This window comes from Alexandromys fortis, unplaced genomic scaffold, assembly GCF_014885135.2.
Source record: "Alexandromys fortis isolate MF-2015 unplaced genomic scaffold, M_Fortis_MF-2015_v1.1 scaffold_33, whole genome shotgun sequence".
NCBI lineage: Eukaryota > Metazoa > Chordata > Mammalia > Rodentia > Cricetidae > Alexandromys > Alexandromys fortis.
Window position 1 is genome coordinate 9,499,739 of NW_026067917.1, and position 11,970 is coordinate 9,511,708.

The 11,970-nt window shown below is 38.6% G+C and overlaps 1 protein-coding gene across 1 annotated transcript in view; it reads right to left on the reverse strand.

The window, feature by feature from the left end:
* Arhgap15 (Rho GTPase activating protein 15) overlaps positions 1 to 11,970 on the reverse strand; it is a 591,259-nt gene that overhangs the window by 496,093 nt on the left and 83,196 nt on the right. Inside the window, exon 4 of the mRNA XM_050140010.1 lies at positions 6,176 to 6,237. Coding sequence (XP_049995967.1) covers positions 6,176 to 6,237 — 62 coding nt within the window. The remainder of the gene's footprint in view (positions 1 to 6,175; positions 6,238 to 11,970) is intronic.

Sequence of the window (11,970 nt, forward strand, 5' to 3'; positions counted from 1 at the left end):
AAAGATACTAATTCCCCGAGTAACCCTTGCATATGGGTGAGCAGCCAGGGCAACTGAAGAGAAAACTGCAGTTGACTGAGAAAGTGTCTTCCTAAAGGCACACAGTCATACAGAAGACATTTAAGGATTTGACCCTGAGGCCTACACTCATTCTGAAAGATGAGCTGTCTCTGGAGCAGGGGCATGCCTGCACTCTCCGATTCTGCAAGCTCTATGCAGAGTTAGGAGAGGAGAGCATGCTCTTGGAGAAGCTTTAGACCTCATCATCCTGAGAGCAGAGATGCCTGTCTTGCTGGTTCCAGCCTTCTGTACCACCTCCTGCTGAGCAAGTGTTTTCCTACACCAGTGGGAGGCAGCTAAAACCTGCACACTCTACATTCCTCATAACATCGGGGCATTGAGAGAACGTTTAAAAGTTGCTAGCTCTCTCTCTCTCTCTCTCTCTCTCTCTCTCTCTCTCTCTCTCTCTCTCTTTCAAATATATGTTTGCTTAGGTAGTAAGGAATCAGTAGCCGTGGAATGAGCAAGGGAGTCCAGGTCCCCACACAGACTTCAAGATATTCAGTTAGGAATTTCAGCTAGTCTTTTAGGGATCGGGAATGAAAACATGTTTTGCAGTTTGAAAAAAAAAAAAAACAAAATACATGATATCTAATAAGATAAAAGGTCATATAATTTCAAAGCCAAAAGTACTAAATTCATATCTGATCAACTGATTTTTGATATGGGCAATTGCCAGGGCATTTTAGGCGAGTGGAATACTTCCAATAACTTACGAAAACAAACTGTGTGTTGTGAAGTGGAAGAAATGGAAGGTGAAACAAAGTAAAACCAAAACAATAAAAAGCCCCGACATAGGCATCAGCTTGACATTCTACCAAATGGACACCGGATGGCAGCACATAACAGCAGCAGATACCTGCTTGGCTGCGGGATGGAAATGACCCTGAAAATACTCTTCAGCCATCTAAGGGTCTAGGACAACTAACTGTCTATCTCTCGAGGCTTTCTGCACTGCACGCCTCCTCGTGTTCTTTACTTACACATCAACAAGCCAGAACAGAGGAAAATACACGTGGAGTGACATCATCAACTCCAGATTCTCTTTGGGTCACCTGGTGCTGTTTGTTGCCTGGCTTGGTTACTCTAGAGTAGATATGAGTCTGTGCTGTAGCATGAGTGGGGGATCTACCCAAGTGCCTCTGAATGATTTACCGTAAAAAACCCTCCAGACTCTTTGGAGAAGCAGGTCTGAGAACTTCTGTGTTCTCTCTCATATTTTAAGCTTCTGCAATATAACTCGATAAGAATTGCATCAATGAGACAGTAGGTATAAAATGCACATTTCTTTCAGGGTTGCAAGAAGAGGGAGGGAGGCAGGAAGAGAGGAAAAGAAGGAAGGAAGGAGAGTGGCAAGGGGCCAGAGAGATTGGGTTTGTGTTAATTTATTGACAATCTGAGCAGAAAGTACTCAGAAAATTATGTTCACATGCCGGGGGTGAGGGGGGTGGACTTTAGTATCACAGTCTAAAGAAAAGGAAATATACTGATGATAATGATCAGTGCGCGTGCGCACACTCGTGCGTGCATCAGCACACAGTCTAAGCTCTGAGCCTGTGAAGAATGTTCCACTAGTAAAGGTGACCACTACAGCCCCTTTCAGGTTTGCTTTTCTGCCCGTTTTCTGTCCACATTCACACCAAGTATTGCCAATGTCATTCTGAGGGGAATGCGAAACGAGATCTAAACGTGAAGAGATGTACGGAGCCCCAGAGGAACCGACAGAGGAAAGGCACACATGCAGAAATGTGTGAGATACTGAATGTGTGTGAGCACATTAGCAGGTGCCGTTTGTAACCTTAAGCTCTAGGAACTAAAGAACAAAACCAACCAACCAAGCAAACAAAAACAATCCAAAAAGCCATGACTAAATCATCACGGAGCTTCAGACAAGCCAGAGCAACTTCCTGCCACGAGGATGCAATTCCCGAAATGAAAACGTTCCCGAGATTCATCAGAAAAGCTGAGGCATAATTTCAAGGTTCATAATTAAAAATTAACGTTGAATGCTGAATGAATCCTGCTTTCAAGCCTGCCAGTATATCGCAAGGGAAATGTCCATAACCTCATTTCAAAACAAGGCTAAGTTTGGGGCCTTTTATGAATGTAAGATAAAACCAGCAGACTCTTTCCTGCCACCTTCCCCTAGCAGCATGAGTAATTTGTTTTTCCTTATGCAAAAGAAAACATAGGAAAGAGAAAAATAAAGACAAGTGAAAATGATAACAAGGAAAGACAAGTTCAGAAAAGGGAAAGATGTAAAATGTAAATGACATAGCATAGATTTAGACATAGAAAACTTTGCAGAAGTTTCCAAAGCGCTATTTTTTATTAATATTAATAAATGACAGCCGAAGCTCTCGGGACCAACGGTGTCAGGAAACAAAAGAACAGGTCTCGCTTCTTGGCCTCACACAGCTAAAATCAAGAAGGGACACACAAGTGCATTTCAAGCAGCCCAAGGTGAGATGCTGGTACAAGTACAACTGCCAGACTCTGGCAAAAAGGAGCAGTTAAGGAGAAGATGATTTTAGATTTGCAAAACAAGATGACTTAAGTACTTAAGTACTAACATTACTATCACAATGAACCATGTGCTTGGCAGAATAAGCATTTATTAATTGTGCTTATTAGCTCATTAAATTTTACTAAAGTGATATAAGATCCTTGATGAATGGGAAACAGCCCATAGAAAATATCACATAAGCAATACAAATTATGATAACTAGATGACATCATTGAATAATTATTAAATGATCCATGTAACAAAACCTCTATAATTTTTCAAGGTTATGACCAACCTGACCTGCCTGTTACTGCTGATAAAAGTATAAACTTTGAATAAGCATTAGTAACATATTGCAAGAATAGTATGTTCTTTTCCTTAAGGTGTGGGTGTGGGAGAGGGTTCACATCTGCGGTTGCACTCACATGTATGTTGTGAGTGTGTGTGTGTGTGTGTGTGTGTGTGTGGATTCCTGCCCCTGTGTGCACCTTTATCGAGGCCAGAAGAGGACAATAGATATCTGTCCTGTCACTGTTTTGTTTTAGCTTGATGGAATGGCAGTGAGCTCTCCGCATATACATTTGTCTTTAATCATTCCAGCCGTTTTCCTGTGGGGTTTGGATATTGGAACCCAGGTCCTGTGTGGAAAACACTGTTACCCACTTCATCACCTTCCCAGCTCCTAAGATTCATTATCAGTCATGCAATTTGATCAGGTAACCCAGGCTTAGAATTGATCTTTAGAAAATATATTAAAAATGACAATAATTAGAAAGTATATTGCAGTTATTACACCTTTAGTATAAAACTTGACTCAAAAAGTAAATTAAAATGATAATAGAAATCATTTGGCATATTATAGCTCATGAAAAGGGCAGGATACTAAGTATATAAAAATGGTGACTACTACATTTAAAATGTTCACTATATTAAGGCATCTATATTAAAAGTAAAAATTAACTCCACGAATTTAGGGAGATATTTATAATGTCCAAAACAAAGTATTGTTATCTATGATTTATTTTATATTCTCTCAAACAAGAAAAAGACAAGACACACAATAGTGAGTAGTCAAAGCTCTTGGATAAAGCGTTCTTGCAATGCAGAATTTGAGTGACTCTAAATGAACAATTAAAGTCACACTCAACTGTAATACCAATCAGTGGAAGGGAAATGAGAGGAGAAACAAGGAAACAGTCTGGGGCCACATTTTTGACTGCATGAAAAGTAGAATGTTTGGTTGGCTTGGGTTGGGTTCTAGAGAAATAGAATCCCTTTTGCCATGCAAGACAAATGTGTGTGAGTTTCAGCAGTCCTTCAAGAGCCTGTCAGTAGCACACAGCAGATGCCCAAGAAATTTTAATTCCTGAGATCAGTTCCCCAAGAGAACTTCTAACAGGTTCCAAAGAAACAATTATGTATGATTTTTTGTAATGTTTTAGATCAAAGAAGAGTTAGAGATAACTTGTGTCTTTGTGCCTGGGGGACTTGTGAAAATAAGATTTGGTACAAATACATAATGGCAAATGGGAGACAAAAAGGGTGAAATGGGCTTGATATAGCATCACTGTAGATATTATTACACTAATATTGGATGAACATGGCAAAAAACATAAGATTTTGAATATAAAACTGTTTATGCAACATAGAACACATTAATGTACACATTATCATAAACAATTATTTTGTTTGTTTGTTTCAAACACCACAAAAAAAAAACCAAATAGATGTATGAATAGGGGATTTAAAGAACAGGAGCTTGATCTGAGAGTAGGAGAGAATATGAAGTAAAACCACCTAGGGTGCTTGCCCCAATACAATATCATAGCGCTACAACTGAAGGGTATCATTAATTCAATTCACCACACCTGAGAGTTCTAAAACAAGAAAAACTAAACTTTATAAAATTATAAAAAGAAATCTGAAAGAATGCTTAGTGGCATACAAGCTGATTGAAAAACCAGTAAAATAGAGTACACGCCAATGCTTATATGAATGTAAGCTTCTCTCTAGATGCTGTACACAAATTAAGTTTTTATGAAAAACAAAGCAAACGCACAGGGGTACATATACTGAAACACTATGCACCATGTTCGTGAGAGTTTGCTGGGAAGGGGCTGCTCCCTGGCACTGATGCTTCTGATCCTTACTTCTAGGAGTATGTTACAAGACTGGCTAATGGGGCACGGAGGAGTGTGCTCCATGGAGCCACCACAGAAGGCCAGTTGCTTTGTTTTCATGGCACCCCTGTTTGTGTGATGGTGGAGAGGAACAGTGACCAATGCCATCATTGTTTCTGGCGCCAACACAGCAGGGAAGAATGAATGAGTGAGCTGGAGTTTCTTGTGTTGGGGTAGGGGTGGGGACTCATGTGGTTGGTCGTGTAACAAAGGCTTTTGGCCAGCTTGCTCTTGCTGTACCCTCCACATGCCTGAGTTTTGATTATGGGATGAGGTTCATGGGAAAAAAAAAATACACGGCTGAGCTAGTCAGGCAATGATTCTCACCTGTTGTTCTTTCAAAGTTTGACTGGCAGTTCTCCGGGGACAGAGAAGGCTAGACCTACAGATGCTTTTCCTTTGATCTTGTGCCTCTATGGTACTTTTGAGGCAAGGTGGCTGTCTGACTCCTACCAGGAAATATCTTTGGGAAGATTTAACCTTATCTCCTATTTAAAAATTAGAATAGCTATTGTAGGCACTGGAACTACTTCATTAATTTTTATTTCAAATAAATATAAATTTCTGTCCACTATAGCCATTAAACTAAAGTATCTTTCATTTTCTAGTGTTAGCCAAAGCATCTTTATAGTAACTTATTGTGTAATGCAATTAACAGTTGTCCTATTGTATAGCTAATTAGAATATTGATCCTACTTAGTTATAACAGTAAAACACTCCCAAATAAATGTCTCTTAGTTCGAGTACTTCCATGCACCTTTATGACTTGTATATTCCATACTATAAAGCTAAATATAGAATACAAAATGTATGAAATAGCAAAAATTCTAAAAGGGAGATGACTATTTTAAAGCCCCCCTATAAACAGCATAATGAGTATCTTTCTTGACCCAAAAACCAACTTGTTCTTTTTCTTGAACACTTTTATTGTTCCTGCCCTTCAATCCAGGAAGTTTTTTATTATTTTTTAAATTTCCCCCTCCTATCTTTTGTTCATGGTTTTCTTTTTCTCTTCCCTTTTTTTTCTAAATGGTTTTTAATTTTGAGCTACAAATACAGTTCAAATCTTCTATCCTTCATAAAACTTCTCCGGGTATTGCAGAGAGATCTTTATATGCTGCAAATGAATTCATTCAACAACCCAATCTGTTAATCCAGAAACCATGTTTCCCTTTTTATGTTTAAAGATTTCTAGCCCTAAGAATTTGAGGCATCAGCCATTTTTACATTCTGGGCAACACTATAGAATGCAATGTCTTTCTTTGAAAAGTATAATCATTTTAACAATAAGGGTGTCAACAATGGTAACAGAAGGAACTGTTCTAGTTAGGTTTGGGTGGCCTTGCGTCTCAAACATTATCAGTGATACAAGCTGAGGATATACGAGACTGTGCCGTTATGCAACAGAGAGTTGAAGAAGTTTCATTACCTCAGCTTCTTTCCTCCATCTGCAATTTTGGCTTTTTGAAGATACCCTTCTTTTTCAACCATCTGCAAGAAAAATACATATGTTAGCACTGTGACAAAGTCCTCTGCATTTCCGCATGAATGAACCCAAACTTTCTAAGCTGGAGTCATTGCAGTGATGGAAACTTCCCGCCCCAGAGCTTTATTAATAATACATACAAGACTTATGGGGAGTGCATACAAGATCAACGTCTTTACTAACTCTGTGTGTCGAATGATAGATTGTGAGGATGTATGTGAATGGATTGTTTGATAGTGATAGAGCACCAAGCCCTTCCCCTTCTGTGTCGGGAAGTCACTTGCTTAAAACATTGACTTCAGTCTCTCCTTAATCTTACCAGAGAAGCTCTTCATTTATGCCCTCCCCACACACCTGCCAAGGTTAGGAGAAAAGAAAGCATTAAATGGAACAAGAGATGGAGCCTGATGAATCATGGGAAAACACTAGAATAGCACCATTTTGTACATTTTTCCAATTAGCCAGTGACAACGTAGCAGAGCGCTCATTGCCATCTGAGCTGTGTAACTGTTTCCCTTCTCCCCACTGGTACTGTTGGCTTTCATCCTAACACAGTTGCAAACTCCCTAAAGGGCATGCAACAATTTACTATAACACAACAGAGGTGTTCAGTAAGTTCCAGGCAAAATACATACAAATGCAGATTATAATATATTGATTCCCAGCATAGTCAACAAGCTGCTTCAGTTTCTTGGTGGTATGTTTGTGCCCTTCTGACTGCCTCGTACATCCTATTCCAGTTCTTGGCCTTGGCTCCCTTCAAAAGAGTAGTGTGTCACACTTTCCTCATGCTCCATGTCTAACAACTAACGGTCATATTCCCTCAGTGCCACCAGTGGGATCCATATCTCTAAACGCAATATTTCACCCAAGGTATCTCAAAAATTACGATAATCCAAAACAAAATTTCAACCCCTCTTAAATTTCTACCTGCACGGCTTTGGTCAGATGGTCTTTCCATCATCGGTCGAATTGCTTTTTAGGCTTCCCACTCCCAGTTTCCATTTTCCCCATTTTCTTATCACTCTATTAACACCTATCAGATAACGCTGCAGTGGCTGGCTTATTTACTTACACCTGCTCCCATGCTGTGAGTCCACTGAAGGCAAATGATTGTCCCTTTCATATTCTGTGGGAATCCAAAATTACACCAATTGGATTGTGTGAACAAAGACAAGAATGAGTGTATGCATGAATGATATTTACATTTATAGAGAAAATTGTAAAAAGTCAAAACCATTCATTGGTGAGTGGAAAAGACAGTTTGGAGTAGTGAGTTATCTCAAAGACTAACATGGTACCGAATAAAGTATTGCCCCTTTTAAGACTTGCTCTGCTATAGATAACGCATATGTGATATTTCCCTGATTCCTACATTGTTATATTCCTAATACAGTGGAAAGTACTGAGCTTACAAGATACATTTGATAAGTACATTTTATTAACTATAAAAATACATCAGTAATGACAATTGTGGTAAAATAATTTTCATATAGGTTTAGATTATGTCTCTTCCTTCAGTTTGCTTTCCACAAGTCCAAAGAACCCAATGATGCTTTCAGGGTTGATTTTTCGAATCATAGTGCTCATGGCTTTACCACTCTATGTGTAGATGTATCTCTCTGTGTGCTTTGACCACCCCCTTATTCTAGGAATACTGTCCATCTCTTTGGTAACAGAGAATTTTGTTACTACTTAAATACCATCTAAGTGTAGCTCTAGGCATCACTGACGTCTATAAATTCTAGAAACAAAAACACTTCCAGTAGTCATTAGCACCACAGAGGAAGTCCCTTCTATTATCAATTGCTTTGTTTAACTTCTTATGAAGATTAAGAGTTACCCAAACCCTGAAATATTTAGTATTAAAAGCCATAAAAACCTCTCAATCCATTCATATTCTCAACTAAGATGATTGCTTTTTCAGAAATATTTCATGCAAGACCCCCAGTTAGACATTTAGAAAACTGTATTGATGGTAACTATGTAACTATTCTCTATAAAGGGAAACGTGCAAGGACAACATTGATATCCGCACAAGACGAGACCACTGCAGCATGTTTGAGGTGAGGGGTATAAAGGTCTCTCCCAGTTGGACCTTTCTCAAAGCCACTTGAAGTAGGTAGCCAAAGGCTTTTTCATGTTAGGACTCAGTAAACATGTTATCTCTGTCATTAGTGGCAGAATAATTTTCCAAGGGCACTGGTCAATATCATGGAGTCTTCAGGAATGACCTTCTAGTAATCCTGGGAGAACAAGGGAGAAAAGCTGAATAGCAAGTTAGGTCTTAACTTTCAAATTCTAACATGCCTTCCAGGCCATAGGCAGACCTTAAAAACTGTAACTTGGCAGTATTTTCTGCTATTAATTCACTTAGTACCACCACGAACAGCAGTACATTTCTAAGTGTATGCTGCATACACACACATATAAATGTGTGATATGTATGTGCTTGAGCTTCACACCCATGTCTTACCATCTCTCTCAAACACGTGTACCCTCTTCAGGGATCAGATTTCTCTCTAGACATTGTTTCTCTTATATTCTTGATGCAATTCGCTCCCTCGACAATGTTTCAATTAATGATCCTCCATTTCCTCAGATAGCCACTATGCACATACAAGAGTTGCTAGATTCAAGCCTTCTCTTACTATAGCTTAGACTCTATGGGCTCACATCAAGACATCCCTTATTCTTGGAGGACTGATAACACTCTTCCACTCCTCTGAGATCATCCTTTAAATGGGACCGATAAGTTCCAGTTGACTTCTTGCACTGAAAAAGCTGCCTTGTTCAGGTGCCACACTGACGAAAAAAAGGCTTCTATTGGATAAACTTAATTATGTGTCTATCTAAGGGATTACCATCATACATTGAAATTTCCCCTGTTCTTCATACCAGGAAGCAGTCACGGTGAGTGGTTTAGGCTGAGTGGAAGGAGGTATTAGGGTAAACAGAAGATTGCTAAGGATTGTACATCTGGATTTATACATGGTACCTTATTAATTGTTTTCATAGTCACATGGCCTGAAAGAAGAATGATTATGAATTTCAGTTTGTAGTTCAAACATCTGGGGCTCAGATTGTCTTGTCTTCAGTGATTTACAAAGTTATATATGGGCTTTAAATTTAAGCTTAGGATTCTTCCCATGCCAGATTCTAGGCCAAACTGAAATTCATTAAAGGAATCCTAGCACCCAAATCATGTATACTTAAGAAATATCAGCCAGTCTTTGGATGCTAAATGTGGCTTTTGGAGCTATTTTTTCAGTGCCGGCTAGAATCCCTATTTAACATTGAGTGGCAGGAAAGATCAGCAATTTGTCCAGGCTGGATGCCAGCCAGTCTGCCAGTACTGAGGAAGTGCTTCAGCAGCATCCTGTGTGCTGAGACACAGCTGATGAGAATGAATGGCAGCAGTGGAATTCCAAAATGGTACCTGTTTATAAACCTAGGCCGGGCATGACAGACAGGGAAACAGGGATGGAGAGGAGAGAACTTTTGATCAATGAGTACAAGTCTAATAAACATGAGCTTGCAATCTCTTAAACAGACACTGCGGGGGGTTTTTTGTTTGTTTGTTTCTTTCTTTCTTTGTTTACATGGATGTTTCATGTTACCATTTTCAAATGCAAACAATAGGTTCACCTATCTATATTGGTACTGGTACACTGAACAGTTTTGCTAAAAAAAACTGAGCTAAATTAGAAACTTTCTGGCAATTTGGTTGAGAATTTGGATTTTGATCACACAGCTTTTTTTGCTTTATAATATCTGCTCAGATGATGGATTTCATTTTTTATTCTCCCTCTTTTGTTCTTAGTCTGTGTTTGCTGACAACAACTGACACCATATTCAGCTTCTTAGGTCATCTGATAAAGAAATCCAGTGTCTCCAGTTGTGAGAGTCTGAATGCCCCTGCACTCCCCCACCTTTTGTGAGGAAGTGTGGATGGGACTCTATGAACATAGATGCTATTGGCAAATAGGATTGCTTTTTCTGTGCCGTAAGTTTGAAAGAGGCCTCAATTTGAAGCTGGGGTGGTCCCCTTGAAAGGAGGTTTTACAATGTGAGTCATGTGGCTGGCGGATTGTCTAAAGAACATTTGCATCATTACTCTATGACTGCAGCCCTGGACCACTGTAATTCTCGAACATATAGCATTCACTTACTTTCACATATAATAATAAGATGACTACTGAAGCCATAATAGCATACAGTGTTTTGCTGATAATCATATTTGATGATTTCTATTTATAAATCAAATAAAGTAGGGAAGAAAGCAGAGAAAAATGTAGAGCTCAATAAAAATAATTTAAAAATGCAGAAAAAGTCAAATGAAGACATTCTTTGTCACATCATTTTGTCCCCTCCAATGCTTCTCTTTCCTTCTGTAACCACCTTTTACTTTTCTTATATACTCAGAAAGAGACATTTTGTTCTTTTATGTGTGTGTGTGCTTTCTTTTCCTTGACATTTTTCTCAAGTAACACTACGATACTAATCTTGATTGTTAATTTGAATTGGATGTAGGAAATACTATAAGATTACACAAGCACACCTATGGGTATGACTGTGAAGACATTTCTAAAGGCATTGACACATTAATTCAGATTTTAATACACTATTGGCAAGTAGTGGGACTGTTCGAGCTAGCTCTTGGTTAAAGGAAGTGATTCAATGGCAGGGAGCAAGAGAGAATGGAGGGGATGGTGAATGGGAGGAGCAGTGGTGAGAAGAGCTGGAGAGGTTCTTGGAGACTTGACTTGCTCCCTCATGTTGGCATTCTGGTCTTCTTGTTTTCTATGAAGTAAAGAATTTCTTCTACCACATATTCCTGCTGCTGGTGATGCACAGAAACCTTCCAGACTAATGTAGTTTGATGGACCAAGATCACCCAAAAGGTCTTTGTGAAAACCCAAAATATACTTTGCCTGACGAAAAGCAGGAAGCAGTTTGAGGAGAACTATGCCCAAATTCCCAAATATTGTTTATAAACATTTGTTTATATTTAAAGGGGGATATGCTATATAGATGAATACTTTGTATTTGTATGGATCTTTGCTATGGGAGTTCTTTCAGCCAGTAGCCTTTAAGATACCTATCCACTTGTGCATAGTCTCTTATACTATAATCACCAAGGTAAAGCGCGTTCTTTACTCTTGCTTCCAGCTGCTGGATTAGGATCCTGTTCCCCATTCATGCTAAGGATTTTGATCTAGGATTGTGAAATGTAAGTATACCCCTAAATGAACAACCCTTATTATACTATAATGCTGAAGTAAAGAGCACATTTACTCTCTCGCTTCTGAATGTTGGATTCTGTTCCTCTTCCCCATTCATGCAGAGGATGTGATCAGGGACTGTGATCTGTGAGTTTACCTATAAACAAATAATCATTTATTACACATAATTCTGAACTAGTGTGAAATTATTTTGTAACTTCTGTCATCAGATCTTGGTTCATTGATACAAATTTAAGGTCAATTTTGTTATATGTATATTTTTATTCTTGATTAAGGTATTGTGTCTGTGCAGCTTACTTAAAAATGTAATGTATAATTAAGGAATATAGGTTAATAGATAATCATCTATAATAGTCAAGTTTGTAGTCATGTAAGTTAGATTTTCTAGATGTACAAAGATATATTTTAGATGGACAGTTATCCTTTAAACCTTTCAAAGGCTAACAGAGGATGGCATTTAAAGTGTTTAAAAACTTAGGACTATTCATGACA